Below are 16,613 nucleotides of genomic sequence, written 5' to 3' on the forward strand. Positions count from 1 at the left end.
GCAGTGTACAAAGCTAATTTCGACGCTCTCGCATCGCAAGGAGAGACGCCGCCGTCGAGGTATGGAATCAAATGTTGTTTGATCAGACAGGCAATAGAGTTTCTTATATGCTTTATTCCGCATCGTCACATTTCCAATTACCGAGATATAGGAAGAAGAAGAGAGAGAGAGAGAGGCGACGAGACGGTTCAGTTTCAGTGTAACCGATCTGCTGTCCATCTGTTTCGATATTACCCGCTCCGCTTGTTTTAAGATAAGTCCGCATTAGCTCCGCTCCGCGCCCTTCTCTTGGAGTGTATTATCGGGGAAGTTCATATAGTCGATGGAGCAAATTAATAGGGTGATTGCGACTGGAGCTGATATTATATCGACGTAGCCTCGCGGCAAAATTGAATTTTTGCTGCCTTTGTTTAGATGGATCGCGTATTTCAAAGCAGCATTTTCCTCCCGAAGTTGGTTTTCGGTGAGTTGATGAATTTCGAGGAAGCTGATGGCAATTCACTCTGGATAAAATTTTGTAATCTGCTTCGGATGAGGAGAAGGCAAGGGGAAAGATATTCTATGCGGAAGACCGATGGGGCATTGATTGTATGGTTTGAAGAATCCTTCGACTCATGATCTCACAGAATTCAGATCTCTTGATTTTTATTGTCTGTAAATCATTTCCGTTTATCGTATCTGCAATAAGAGGAAAGAATTGTATATCACAGATATATAGCACTCGCTGTTGACAGGAGTAGCTCCACCTTCGTAGTTCTCAAAGAAGTGATGTTTAATTGTGCCTTCAGCTACAAATTGGCTCCAAACATTAACTTTTTGTGAAGGACTCATAACCTGTGGAACTTCTTGGAATTTATTCAACTCTATACAATAAAGCCAGATATACTTTTTGAAATAGCCTTTCACTGAATCCAAATTTCTGCAAGCTGAAGTCTTCTCACAGCCTTGCATTCTGCACAGCATGGAAAACGTGTAAAGTTTTGCTAGCAAATCCAGTATTTTCACATAAGGCAACTATGAAACTAGACCCTTGAAAAAAACTCCAATAATTCTGAAGTATACGAAGAAGTAGTATGAACTGGATACAGATACGTTTCCAATCGAAACCCAAGCATATATACAAATAGCGGTACCCTAGTGACAAATATCTTAATTCCCCCCTATAATGGCAGGAAATGAGTATACCTATGTCGACAAACATATTGCCAGCGTAGTCCCACGAGATAATCCCGACCTCTTCCCATCTAAACGCAGCTTTAGCCCGTAAACGCAGGCCATAAGACTGCCATTTGCATTAAACAGCGGTAATGGCGCAAACGACAGTCAAACATATCGTTAAATCTCAGTGCCGCAACAATTATTTTAATGCTTCATTAGAGTAGCTCATATAGATAATTGAAGCGAGGCATTTCGAAACAGGATCGAAAACGGTGATCGTCAGACTGCGAGGCCTCGAATTGATTAGTGGAAAGGGGTTGGGGCGACGGGGGAGGCTCTATATAGGAGTTGATTGGTTTTATTACGGTGGATGTCTAAGACTATCAATCAAAGTGCCGTTTCTGCCCTTTCCGTACTGTTTAATTGCGTACCCGATACATAACAAACTTTGATAACGTCTGGTTTCATTATAAATTAATTATGCCAACAACCACTTTGTGTAAGAAACGGTTTTAATGTTTTGCTCCGTGAAGGTAAACAGCTTTATTGTCCCATACGCGAATCACGGTAACGATCTTTATGCATCGTTGAGCTGATTGAGCGTATATTTTAGTGGAACAGAGAGGAAAGACGAATGTCCCCGAAGCAAACTCCAGAAACCAGTAGTTTACATTGGAATTTCAGAACTAATGGAGATTAATGATTCGCTGGCGAATATTTGAAATGTCAGAGGGCTGAATGAGTCATAAAATTCTCTCATTGTGACTTCTATAGGATAAGGAGTCAAATTCCATAAATATTATAGGACGAGGGACGAAACAATTAGACAAGACCAATCAATATTCTCGGAGAAGCTATTGAAAAAGATGCACTGATATCTCTTCTTTCATTAATCTCATACAATTTAAAAAAAAGATCATGATTTCGAATCTTTAGTCTGGGTAATCTTCGCCTTCCTGTCCCACAGTCACCATTGCTATCAAAAGTAAAGAGGATTTCTGGGCCCATACATGTTTAATACGCCCATATCTCTTCTGGCCGACTGAACTCTGCAAAGGTGAGCATTCGGAAAAATCCAAGACCACTCTAGCATGGATTGTTCTACAGCATTCGATAAATATTCCATCGGAATAACCACTCCGCTGAACACACATTGAATGCATCTGGAGTGCTACAGGAGCCTTCTGTCGTGATGGATGAGTTTTCTACGTCGACACCGGTCCTCAGCTCGGTCACGTGTCACGTTCGCGATTTGTGTCCTTAGGTGGCCAAAGGGTCGATCGAAGTACACCCCTGGGAGGCGATGCTGGATGTTATTACACTTGTTTTGTTTCCTGCACGAGCGTACATGTTTATGTTATTCGGAAATCTTCCCTTTTGAGTCGAATTGCCTTGATTCGAGAAATCAGAGAAGATATCATTCTTTCGCATATTGCATTCACGCATATAGATTCAGCAATCTATAAGATTCTTACAGTTTACAGGAAAAATCTCATATTCTCGAAAGTGGTGACATTGGATTATCAAAGTAAGGAAGAGATGAATCATTGTTTCTTTCGGAGAAAACTGTAGTACATTACCCTTATTTTCTGCTCTCATTCAAGCTGAAAATACGACCTCCCCAGCGATTATTATTCCCATTTCTAACAAAGATATTCCAGATAATAACTGCTTCCAGATTTTGCCTCCTAGACTGCATCCTTTAAAATCCCAGCTAGCATGATAATGCGAAAAAGTAAGCCAGATATTGCTTCTGAAATTATTTTCATAAATAAAGGAAATAGCAGGCTTCCTTGCAGTCCGCAGACTTTCTTAATAAAACTGGTATAAAGTAAAGTATATATAAGCTCGTATCTGATCATCGGTATCAAAGGCGCTGCCTCAGTCTCGGCAGGTTCTTTTAAGGCGCTTGAGAACCAATTAGTGTTTCCTTCAAGTAATATTTATGTATCAGATAGCGACGATTCATGTTCCCCCTTCACGATATCCCAGGTCTGGAACAGTCTCAAAGAAAATATGAGAACGCTAGGAACTAACCTCTTGACGTGTACGAGTGTCTAACGTTAAGTCATAGGAGACGTTGTTTGTGAACTTGGAGGAGTTAGTTCTCTACGAGGAATGAAGAACGAATAAAGATATTATATTAGGAAAGATGAATGAAGAAGAATGATTAGGTACTTTATGCGTTCATCTAATTCGATAGTCAAAGTCTGCGATTGAAGTCAATTCAGCTGTAAAACATTTGACATAGAAAAGAGGGGTAATTTTTACAATTTTTTGTTAGAAATATTTCAGGAATGTTCACTTTGAGATGTTTTTTTTGATCAGATACCAGAGTAGGTTGATATTTTCGTTTTGTCCAGAGAAGAATGAAAAATAAATATTGAAACTATGACAAAATTGCTGGGTTTGAATAACAGAGAGGAAAATTAAATTTATCTATAAATATCCCAGTTTTCCTTGAAGAACACAACAGAGTTAACAGAAGCCAAGAATAAAGAACAATTTATAAGTGATCCCTATCAATTTTTGAGCAGTGTATGTGTATGTATCTATTTCTTGCACAATTCCAGAGGCTCATTATAAGAAATAACAAAACTGTCCCGGAAATTCGGTAATCCGAAGTCGAGACAGGATTCCATTCGAGAGAACGTCGAGAAAATAAAGAAGGAAAAATTATATCCTTGAGGATCTTAACTGAAACGTCAAACCGCTGACGAACCTGTCATACCTAATTCAAAATCTGAAGCAAAGACGAAGAATCGCAAGAGGAAGCCGAGCTACCAGGCCGCAAATATACTTTTCAATTCCGAAGTGGTATGCCCGCAGATATGTAGATTATTGAGTTTCCCCGGCATCGAATTAGAAAACAAATTGAATTCCATCGTTCGCTCGGGGGTTTTATCTCGCGAATTTGTTATTCCGGAAACATTAATATATTATTAGGCCAACGGAATGGAATGATACCGAATGAGACACAGCGAACCGGGACAACGTGCGCCGAATTTTTTACGGGTTTTAACATCGCGAATGTATTCAGCAAGGTATGTCGATGATTCGGAATACGAGAATGGTATTGGGGGGTTATAAGGCGTAATAACGTGTATTGATGATATATGGCTGGCTGATATCGCTGCAGGTGCCTTGTTTTCGACGAATTTTTAGCTGCGATCATTTGACTTTCACGCGACAATTCTGTTTGAATATTCTGTCTAGATTCGGAAGTGAACGATGAAACGGAATCCATTTTTTGATGAAAGCTCTAGTAGGTTCATGTGCGAGGGAAAAAGTAACGAAATTATAATTTCTGAAAACGAATGGTGAATTAGATCGAAATATAAGGTGAACGTATAGTGAGTCATAGTTACATTTCGATGGACATTTGGCTACCTTAAGTCATAGATACTATCCATAACTATGGCTCACCTCATAAGTACGTATTAGATTTCTATGGGCATTTGGCTACCTTAAGTTATAGTTACTATTCATAACTATGACTATCATAACTATGCCAACAAGTATAGAGAGTCATAGTTACATTTCGATGGGCATGCTTGATTCAAGTATATTTATTTTACATCGAAGTATGGCGTTATGAAATGGGGTTTTCAGGTACGTATCCCTCTGGACTAGAAGGATACAACATAAAAGATAAATTTAGATTCTATAGGCTTCATAGTCAGGAGATCAATTTCCTCGTTTTTGAAAGCAACGAGACCAATTATCGGCTCAAAGCTCTATACCACCCGAACACATCTATCTTACAAATCCGAAAGGGACAAAACCCTTTCGAACTTTTTCGCGACAGTTTCAAGGGTGTTCTTCATACTTTTGCTCACAATTTCCCGAACGCCTCATCAATCTTTGACGCAACGTTCCGGTTTCGGCAGGAGGAAAGAAAATTATATGTCCAGATTCTGTGTTCACATCGTGTAGGCTTCCTTTTCATTAAGTATCCTGGATCAAGGTAGTAAATCTCCGAGGGTTCTTTGCCAATCAATCAAATGGCATCCAACTTATTCCTTCGAACTTATCAGGGGAAAGGTCACAACCTTTCGACGCAGTGCAGGTCTGTATTTTGTGAATTTCATCAACACAGCCTAGTGTTTCATCGGAAAGAATCAGAATAAATTGTGTTTCGCAGAGAAACAAGTCTCCAACTTTCTTAGTATGAAAAGTTCACAAGGTTTTTGGCTTACCCACATTCTGATATTTTGAGAATTGGCATTGTCAAAAAAATGAAACTAGGGTTCATCAACAAAATAATAATGTATGTATATCGCTGGATTGGCTGGCAAAAAGCTATTTTACGAGTATAGGGAGAATTGAATGCAGAATTTTCACTTCGTGAGATTTTTTTTCCAGTGGTGTGATCCCCGCAAAATTTTGCATGAACAAATAATTGTGTCAATACCTCACAACTACATGTTTTTTGATGATATGAAATAGATGGGACCAGTTCCCTATTATGGCAGTAGAAAAACATCAAAACACCAAAAGATGTTTTGTGAAAAATATGAAAAAACCTTCAAACTCAGAGTATCAACATCCAAAAGGCCGTTGCCACGTGAAGAAGACTAATTATAACTTGAAATTCATGACTATAACAATACCATACATATACAGGGTGATTTTACGTGATATACCATTACTTATCGGAACATCGAATTTTAGTTTCCTTTTATTGTTTCCCATGAAAGTTGACTGTTGAAACCGCAATTTGTCAGCACAAAATTATGATTAGTATACGGTGAACGTCTAACAGGCCATCGCAGTGATTCACTCTGTATATTTCTTTACCCATGCGACGCCTCAGATAGCGACGCATCGATTGTGCATGTCATGCATCCACTTTTTCTCCCATCTCATCGACGTTATCGACAGTACTCGTGAGTTTTTTGTCCCTTCATAAGTACACCTCTGCAGCCCCCATAATGCCCTTCTCGCCCATCTTTGTCACATCTTCCTCGCCATACACGTAGCGAAACCATCGCGCGATCGCATCGTCATGGAAACTGGCCAACAGAGCCCGGCTCCTCGCTGAGAAAAACACAGAGACAAGCTGTTGCATCTCCCTGTGATGAACGTGAAGAAACATCGATTTCCGAATCTTCATCCTTCGACGACCACTTTTGCTCATCCCGCTCTCGAGGAGGTTTCGATGGAAATGCCATATGTTGTGGGGATATTGGAGCTTGTCGATTGAAGTGATGACGCGAGATAGGAGGAGGTGGACCGTGAGCATCGCTATAGAAACTGGAGGGATCATTACTTCGCCATTGCATCCGATCGGATGGATGTATATGGTGTGTTGGTAATTTAATTGACATGGTTCCATCCAACTGCACAGTTGACGTGCGAAATATTCCGTATACGAAAATGTTGATGAGAAATGTTGCAACTCTGTTCCACAATTCAATGACATTTGATTATTATAATTCATGTGCTGCAGGTCAAATGTGAGATTTATTTGAAGATGAAGTTAACTATATGGCAAAAACAGTATAATCTTGCATTCGAGACAATATAATGATTCTAGACGTGTTGAGTATGTGGCCCATTCGCCATTTTGCAACCATTGAGGCAAAAAAATGAAAATGGAGTCTCAATCTGGGCAGTTTGATATGTCACACTGAAACTACACTCAAATAATTTTTATTTTTTCATGAATGCAAAAGCAGAATAGCTCACATCTTATATTACGATAAATGAACTTCCGGGTATATAGTAGTTCCTTCGCCATTTTGCAACCATCTGAGAATTTATAAATTCGTCACATTCTGCCCATAAAATCGACGTAAAGGACATCTATATTTCGAAATTTTTTTAAAGGTGATTACGTACATCCCTACATTCATTATAAATCGAGAATATTCACATCCACACCTTCTTTAATCTATAGGCCCTTTAAAAGTGATCAATCTTTCTTCGGTCTGGTTTACAAAGATACATTATAAATAAGTATGAGAGGTTTATTTCCTTCTCCATTAGATATTGAGGTCGAGGCACCAGAGAAGAACATTTTCAGCATCGTACTGGGTGAATAAGGTGATACCGTCGTCATTTTCTGAACACGAATGCTCTTATTACAGTAAAACCGCAGCTCGAGCTATGAGCTCATTATCTCAAACCCGTAACTATGCATACACCTGATAAAACCTCCAACTTCCGATCGATATAAAATAGTGCAATATCAAAGAGGGTTATCGCTAAACCTTCTCATCCGCAGACTGCCGGAACCATCGGCAACCATGCACATTGTTCCACAGAACTATTTCGTTAACAACGTGCTCGAATAATGGCGAGATAGAACAGAGAGCGGTTTCGCCTTGCATGTCGTAAATGGTATAATTAATAACAATAATGAGGTAACCGTTGCGTATACAGGTGCATTCTATGACACTCGCGCATACGTACACATCATTACAGATGGAATAATTGTAAAATCGGTTTTTCGGTCGATTGATATTGGGGAACCGTAGGTCCCATACGTACTGTTTGTTCATCCGGCGAATTGCAGGATCGTTATTTGCGCAGAATGCGTTTGCGTATCCATCTCTGGATAATGTAAGTTAACAAGTGACCGTTCAACCGACGGATTCTGGTCCTGAAAATGTTGTTCTATGATGAGTGGGTTTACGTAGGGGGATTCGGAAAAATTGTTATGAATTAACTCAAATAGGGCTCAGTTGAATAGGCCATTGTTTTGCCAGTCTATCGTATTGTTATTGTTATTGTTTTTGTATGAAATCTAAAACGTTATAAATGAATTGAAATATTCATCACAATTGACATTTCTCCACATGTTGTGGTTGAATAACCCATTATTCTAGTAATCCTTGTGAAAATCATGTCATTGGTTTGAAAATAAATGAGAAAACAACACTCTGGAAAACATTTTTCAAGAGTTTTCCACTCTGAGAGTTATAAATTGAGTATTCAGACATGTAGTAAAACATATTTTCGAAAGTATCGATGTGGGATTCATAGGAATCAAAACATGTTAACTATTACTTGTTTTTCCATATTGAATTCGTCCTTGTGGAGAGATGACGAAACAGGACGCTCGTCTAATTTGGGAAAAACGTATTTCCAAACATCTGGAATTGATATCCCCCAAGTCTGTGTCACTGGGGAAGAAAGGAAGACCCCCAAACTGCGGAATTATTTATCACGTCGAAAAGAAACACGATTCTGAGCGCCGCAGGTGCCTCAGTGTCTGAGGCACTCGTCATTTGACTCAAAGAGAACCGTTTTATTACATTCAGTCCGATCTGACGTTTAATTTTCTTCGGGTCTCCGGTGTCTCACTGTTACTCTAAATGGAAATTGCCCCCGCTTCGGGTTCCGTTTGCTCCTAGAACCGGCCTACTCGATTGGAGGAATTGCAATATTACACATGTGTTCCTCGGAAATTCGTCCAGATTTTGGCGCCAACCATGGACCCTCGGGAAGAAGAAATACATGATTTTTTCAGTGATGGCTTGTTCATACCGCTACTCCGGTATAAAATCTAGAGGGTTTTCCAATAAGGGATATGAAATAAAACCAGCTGTGTTGTGTCAGTTTTCTGGTTTCGAAGAAAAAAATTGAAAATTACTTTTCAGGTGCCATCTTATTCGATCTAATCTAAGATCAACATCGAAAGAATTCTTATTAGTATGTTCAAACAATAAAGTACTATTATTGTTGTGTTAAATTGAAAATCGATAGAAAATTACGACTGCTCAGAGCCAGTCCATTAATTTACCGCTTCATCAACCCTGAGAATTTTTTTTATTTGGGGAAATATCCGGTTTCAAATCCCCCCACGTCTACAAAATACTAAATTATTCAGCGTTCCTATCCTTTTCTAAGGTATCATTCATAAAAAATGTGATTTAATAGAGTCCAGGCCCTGAAGTTACCTTGTTACGGAAAACATTTTTCCCAAGTTGCAAACTTTAGTTTTCCTGGGGCACCAGATTCCCGGCGCAACCCTCTGGAGAATCTTCGGGAAATAAATCACCTCCTTCATCTGATCATATATGAATGGCTGGCTCTCTTGAAAATTTGATTTCTTGTCTAGTTCGTCCCATTTATCGTAGAGCTTTACGCTTTGGTTTAACGATTGCAGAAGCTTTTGATATCGCTATTTCGAATCCTTCGGATTGAAAACTTTTCTCAACTTTTCGCTGAAAAAAACAGCGACGGACGATCTGGAGAGATAAATTGAATCATTTCCCAGCTAGATCCCAGATAAATTGCTTTTTTTCTGAATAAGGATTAATTCGTCAACAGAAAATTTCTCTTATGTAATTACTGAGACATTCAGTTGTTGTGTCGTATATAATTAATAATTGAGACTCCGTTTTATTTGCAGCAAGACATACGAATACAATGTCTTTTTTCTGTAAAATACTCTGTCAATATTGAGAACGTGGGTAACTGCTATGAATAAACAATTTTCAATTACTTTATTTCCATTTGAAAACACACAGCCCCGAATATGTCATGCATGCAGGAAATATATGAAGAGTTCATTAATTTAGATACTGAAGCTATCCCAAAATTATAATGTTTGTTATAGTTTTAAAGTCAATCTTAGGAAAGATAAATTTTTTCGACATAGTAGTGAAAATTGTCTTTTTTTTTTCAATTCGACGTTGAAATAGAACTTTGAGGTGAAAATTTCTCGTCCTTTTCCACAAAAATCTCCTTTAGCTCCCTTCGCCGACGTCCAGGAGCAACTTCCCCTATCGCATAGAGTGATACCAGAAATACAAAGTCAACATCCCCCTTAAAAGGTATTTGAACTTTTAGACGCAGAAACTCCATCACATTTGTAATCCACCGTGAGCACTTAACGTCAACACTAATTATTTTTTACGCGGCCGAACAAACGAAGTAGCCTACGCCTGTATTTGAGCCTCTATTTGTTCAAGAAATGGTGTTTGTTCTCCATTCCCACAGAATTCCTGTTGTGGAACGGGCATATCGATAATTACGGGTTTAATTTGTTTTACCAGCGATCGTTACTGACTGCTCTAGTAAAAGTTCAACGACTAGTCAGGAAAAAAGTATTGAGCGTTTGCTCTATTTCTGACAAAACGAAATATGAAAACACAAGGATGTGACTATGAGGAACTAATTAAAATGAGATTCCATTTTCAACTGGAAATTCTTGTTTGTCGGTTGATTTTCCAATTTATTCGTTTCATAATTTCATTTTCAGAAAGTAATCATTTCATATTCTCTCATGATAGTTATTATTTCATGATACTGTTATTATTCAGATTTTTTTAACTTTCTGTACATATAAAATTGAACAATATAGAAGCCATGTAATTTGAATTTTCCTTATAAAATGAACCGAACATGAGGACCCGCATTTCCATTGTCATAACAGACTTGTATAATTTTATTATTCTATATTGAAGCGTCTGGTGTACTCTTGGAGCAAGAAATATTCAACAATTTCCCCACATCACTCCCAACATCCAATCTCAACTCAATCGTGCTCCTCAAGAAGCAGAGGAAGCTGCAAAATCATCGGGTGTGCTGTGATCTGCGAAGAGTGAAATTACCCCAACATGTATCAAAGACTCGCGATTAAGATTCGCCCGACTTGGCTCATACTTCGGGACACGAATTTAACGTTCAGAGATTGTGTTCGTAATAAAATTGCTAAGAAAGGTGTGTGGAATAGAGGAGTCAATTCATAATTACGGGGAAAATTTCCCCATAATTACATTTGGAGTCAGCTAAGTGAGCATCAGTGCCGTCGAAGTTGAAGTCAACTGAAGCGGATAAAACCAGTGGCGTGCATTAATTTATATCCCGATTGAATTGAGACCAGGGATTTAAAGACTTTGAATAAAACAACCCATGGAAATGAGCGCTCGTACTCTAAATCACTTCGTCAATTTCATTTTTAATAAGCATATGTTCGTTCAAAATGGGATAGACTACTAGATAATTATCATTTTCAGCGACATGTCATTTTGAACTCTGCAGCTTATTTTCAAAAAGCGGTTTTCTTCTTCTAAAACATCACAATCGAATATCGCGCTCTCTTTTTCAAGTGTAAATACTAAAGAATTCCTTGCTAAAGTGAGGTGAAACAGCAATTTATAGGATCATATAGGATCAAGACTGCAAAGCAACTCCCTATCATTTCTCATCTTTGACAGAAATTGATTCATATTTGAACATTCCAATTACCTGTTAGACTGCAAAGATAATACTGTGAGTATCGAAATACAATACAAGAAAAGAGACTCAAAACAGTTAGTTGAAGTATGGGTTAAAACTCATGACAAAAAAAGAGTGAAGAAGAAAGTGGTTTCTGTGGATTGTCCAAAAAAGATGCAGACAATATTCTCCACTTTTTTCACTCTCAAGTTTATTTATGTGTGGATACTACTGGAGTAGTAAAATTCATATCTGTTGGATTTTCCGAGCCCTCAGCTTCATGGCATTCTACGTTCATGCAAGCAACACGTTGGGTTCGGTTTCCTCAACTTGAGTCGGCAGAGGAACGGCAAACATGGAGCCCCCGCAAAATTACCTGATTAAAATTTCATATTCAATCTTGAGTTCTATAGGCGATGCGGACGCTCTTCTGGAAGTCCTCGCCTGGCGCAGGAACTTAATCTAAACTTATACTACTCACCCCGGTCTTAATTTAATTTATCTTTCACATGTAAATATGCCTACCACTCCCTCCTGCGACGTCAATGAACCCCTAAATACGACCGACCCAAACGCTATATTGCCCACCACCTGTATCGAAAAATAGGAGATTTTTTCGAGATAGGCAATTATGGGAATTGAATTACTTGTGGAAATACAAACTCTAGGGAAATATTCAGAATTGATTCTGATATGTTTGTACACTCTGAAGAATTGTTAGTTTTTAATGGATATTTCTTCGTACTTTCAAATGAATTCATCATGTATTATGAAATATTTGCTGGGGAAAAAGGATATATCACCAAATTAATGATAGATATTCTTGCAGGTCTCGAAAGGTCATACAGATCGGACGAAACTGAAGATGCTGCGACCACAGACAACCCCACTACCCCGTTTCCCACGCCACCCCCTACAGTCGCGTCCCCCAGGTCTCCAGCCCCCCTGCAACTTCGGCAAGCGTCCCCTTTTCCCTTGGAAAATACCAACAGCAGGAGAATCCACTACGCAGCCCCACAGGACAGGCTCCGAGGAACAAACGGTACGTTTGTATATGTAACTCCCATTTATTATTACAGGAATGGTTCGGAAAGACTGCAATGTTGAAGTTTTTCGATGTCTTTTCGGGTGAATTTTTTCATTACCGAAAAGTGGTAATGTAAGATGGGTACATTTATCTAACAGTACACGATAGTGGAAACAAACTACTGGGTTACTGTTCAACTAGGTCCAGTAAAGCCTGATTTTCCTTTAGTGTTACAAAAATCGTAATTCTGAAAAGGTCCATGTCTCGTCAAACTCTCCTCGAGTATCAGAACTCCGGACTAAATCTTCCTTCTCGAACAAAATTGCTATGAGAACCCGAGTGCTTGATTCGAGAACCCCTGTCGGAGGGTAAGATTATATCTGCACGCAGTGTTAATTTACATTGTGTAATATGTCAACAGGTGAAGCCATCTACGCCACCACTAAAAAAGCAATGATGAACAACACTCTGGGGCGGTCGGGACGCAGGAAAAACAGAGGGATGACTTCATCCAGCAGTGCCACCTCATGCAACAGCTGCAACGAGAACAGAAACAGCATAACGGGACAGAGTGAGATTTCCTTCCACGATCCCCAAGAAAACCTGGACCTTAGCAATGGTGAGTGGACGATTAAGTTTTCATATCTTGGTCGATTAGAAAAACGACCCTTTGCTATCTTATTTTAAGAAAATAAAGAATTCTGCGAAACTTATATCATATGTTGTAAAAAAAAGTGGGTTTATCGAATTTACATTAGTAATCCAGCAAGGGCTCTTCCCCAACGATTAACCAATCTCTAGCGATATTTTCTGTCCTTAAGAAGACATGGTCGCTGTAGAGTCTCCCTTGTAACTCGATTACCCGGCCGGATGCTAATGAGTGACGAGTTGTAATTGGTTTACGACAATATGGGTCATGCCTCAACATGTTTCCGCCATCTCCAAACAGAGTTAACTCATTAGCAATTCATTGGAGTTCTACCTAACAAACTTCACGCCTATTTTGCGGTTTCTATGGCATTTAGTTTCGAATCGAATGAGGTAAGATGAGTAAAGTCATTATCTTCTTGCGCTGAAAGCTAAGAGGAGATCGACATTGGTTAGGATAGGGAAAGAGTTATATATTCTAGAGGTCCAAATTTCTTTCCTCCCATCCAGATCTGTACTTTACTGCCAAATGATCAGCTTTCTAGGCAAGGAGTATATTGATCCTTCTGTTACATCAACATTCAGTATATTCACATTCAAATATAATCTTACGTTGATGAAAAGAAGAGATACAGTAGCAGCGAAATTCATACAGTTATGAATGAGTACTCATTAAATGAAGAATTCAGGAAAGACGAGTGTCATACATCTTTTAAAAACCACACTACTCGAAATCACAGTGAAAGGTGTTTTTCAACGACGAAAAAATGTCATGATGTACTGAATGCGTCCTTAATAACGTCGGAGGGTAGCTTTGTAGGTAGGTACCTACGTAATCTACAAGTGTCGGTCCATCAGCCGACAAACTACGGGTCGAGATCAAAGGGGTAAACTCCAGGGGATCTTCCAAAACTTTTGCGCTTTCGTTTTATGTCGAAATTAGTTCTACAAACTACTAGCGAGCTGTCGGGGTGAAATTCGTTATGAATTTGATGAGAATGAAGTTTTAATTTTCCATGTGAAAAGTTCCGTCGTATAATTACCATGTTTGAAACGGTGGCTTTCAGAGTTTTGTCAGGAAATGTTAGAAAAAGACAGCCAGCATTCGAATTCGCATTTCGTTTTTTCACGAATGAATTCAGAGTTATCGTAATCGAATAAGAGGAAGCTATGTATATACCGGGTGTTCCTGAATTAGATTAAAAATTTCAACGTTGGAAAAAAGGACCAAATATTTGTACATTTCAAGAAAAAAATATGGCGCATCTTTGCTACGCCTTTCTCCGGTACTACTTGTCACTGACTCAACCTGTACAAGTTTTCACCCAGTTTCCTCCATTATTTTCGGCATAAATTGAAAATTTACTTCAACAGCCTGTATCTCGCCAACAGAGCCTTCACGGACATAGGTGCCTATGAAGTTTTTGTACTTTTTTCGACCTAAAACATCCTACTATCGAATTTTTTCAACCCAATTTCGGAAAGTCCTGTTTACAGTACCTGTACCTCTAATTGAATAAAATACTTTTTATACTCCTTCGTTGAAAGGATACAGGCTGTTGAATTAAAAAGAAATATTTGACTTTATTGCCGATCAAACTATTTATAGCACCGAAAATATTCTACGGATAGTCAAAAGCCGTCATAGTGATATTTCGCTCTACGAAGCGGGGAAAAACAATAGCTGAAGCCTAATAAAATCCCGCACATCGTTCTAAAACCCCTCTAAGAAAGGGATTCGGCCTTTCATCTTCATCCCATGCCTCGGCTTAATTACCTGGTTCATCAATGTACGAATAATAATCCAGCTCAGTGGAACGGAGGAATAATCTCCGAAAACAATTAGTCAAAAAGGTATTACCGATGGCTTCACCGAAATTATAAATCAACACTGCAGCGCAAAATATCCAATTAGCGATCAAAGCGGGATTAAAATATGAATTACTTTTTTCCTGTACGTAATTAGATCGGTGAAAAAAGGATGGATATTTCGGGGATGGGATGATCAAGTCCACTTTAATCCTCCGTGCCGGCCAGGCCTTTCTGCAGTTTTTCCGAAAATGAGGAAATCCACTAATAAGGTACTGCATTAATGATGCTATCCGGCGTTCCTTTTCAGGTAATCGTCCAGAAAGTCGGGGGATTTTACAGGATATCTCATTAATGGTATCACGAAAATATAGGGAAAACCCTTTTCAGTAATCTTTGATCTGAAATATATGATATTTGTGTAGTTCTGAAACCTTAAATACTCGATATGACACTAACAATGAAAACGTCTGTTTTTTACATTCTATTTATGCCTTTTGGTCTCCTTAATAATCAAACAATCCTTGAAAAAGCGTCAACTATGAAAATTTTGACTTCATTTCGTATTCTTTTCTGGTTTTGTTATTACATTTATGGTTTCTTCACAGAACAACTACTTAAGCGTTCCGTGTTAATTTCAACTCAATGTGAAGTTGGAATATTTTTGATAACCAACTTTAGAATCAATTTTATGCACAAAAGACAGAAAAACTCAACGATTATTTCAAAAAACCAATATGAAAGCACAATATAAATTTTGTATCACACCACTTGATATGTTATGTTGCGTTTTCAATAATTGTTAAGGCAACGGAAAGGCACAAATAGAATTAAGAAAAATAGTTTTATATTTTAAATGTTTTGTCGAGTATTACGAGTATCCACAAGATTGTCAAGCTTTTCTGAACTCGTTGATTAAAAATAACTTTATCAGTACCTACCTATAAGAAGTGATCTATCAGAGACATTTTTGTTAAGTTTGTGTGATCTGAAAATGTAAAATTCCAAAAAAACTGTAACATCTTTTGTGCCCATTCAACCATTACTGTTTCCAGATTGATATATTTTTCCAGCTTCATCCGAATTTTCATGATTTCAGATGGAGAGTCTCCCCCAGAGCCTGCTCCTCCCGAAATTCCTCCTAGAGGTCCTTCACTCCACAATGCGACACTTCGCAGAAGAACTGAATATGCTCTTCCAGTGACAACAAATAATCAAATAAGCCAGGATACTGCCCAGTACATCACAAAAGGGGGTAAGTTCTATTATATTATTATGCACGTACCTATAAATATTCGATACCTAATCAATTATCCAGTGAGTGATGTCTTATGGTCTGGACAATTTCTTCATTATAAACATTAAAAAGCTTCCAATAAAAAATGATGAATAATAATTTATGCAACGACATCCGTGCCTAACTATTTCATTTAGCCCCGTTTTGGTGCTAAACGCAATACTTGTCACGTTGAACTGTCATTAAAAAAATGGTTGAACCATTAAAAGTTATAATGGCTGAGAATATTGAACGTAAAAGTGGGGTTGATAGCTGCGGAGAGATTAAATGTGCTCGTGCATACGTGGACGGATTCACGGAAGTGTTTTGTCGGAGCTTGTTCTCTGAATGGTTAATGTTTTGTGGTTCTTAGCCATTTTGACTAATTCCTGGATTTACGTGTGTTATAAGTATTTAATTCGGAAGGAAATGAGTTCATTTATTATTTCCAATTAAACTATGAATATTTCCGCGAAAAATTTTCATGAATTTTGTGTAATAAGCCGAGTCTCGATTCTCATT

The 16,613-nt window shown here is 38.3% G+C and overlaps 1 protein-coding gene across 2 annotated transcripts in view; it reads left to right on the forward strand.

Annotated features, from left to right (window-relative positions):
• The window catches only part of LOC123309379 (teneurin-a), a 126,152-nt gene that overhangs the window by 2,282 nt on the left and 107,257 nt on the right, over nucleotides 1–16,613 (forward strand). For both annotated transcript variants that reach the window (XM_044892468.1, XM_044892469.1), the window contains exons 2-4: nucleotides 12,161–12,373; nucleotides 12,780–12,977; nucleotides 15,915–16,070. In XM_044892468.1, coding sequence (XP_044748403.1) covers nucleotides 12,161–12,373; nucleotides 12,780–12,977; nucleotides 15,915–16,070 — 567 coding nt within the window. The remainder of the gene's footprint in view (nucleotides 1–12,160; nucleotides 12,374–12,779; nucleotides 12,978–15,914; nucleotides 16,071–16,613) is intronic.

This window comes from Coccinella septempunctata, chromosome 3 (assembly GCF_907165205.1).
Source record: "Coccinella septempunctata chromosome 3, icCocSept1.1, whole genome shotgun sequence".
NCBI classification, from domain to species: domain Eukaryota; kingdom Metazoa; phylum Arthropoda; class Insecta; order Coleoptera; family Coccinellidae; genus Coccinella; species Coccinella septempunctata.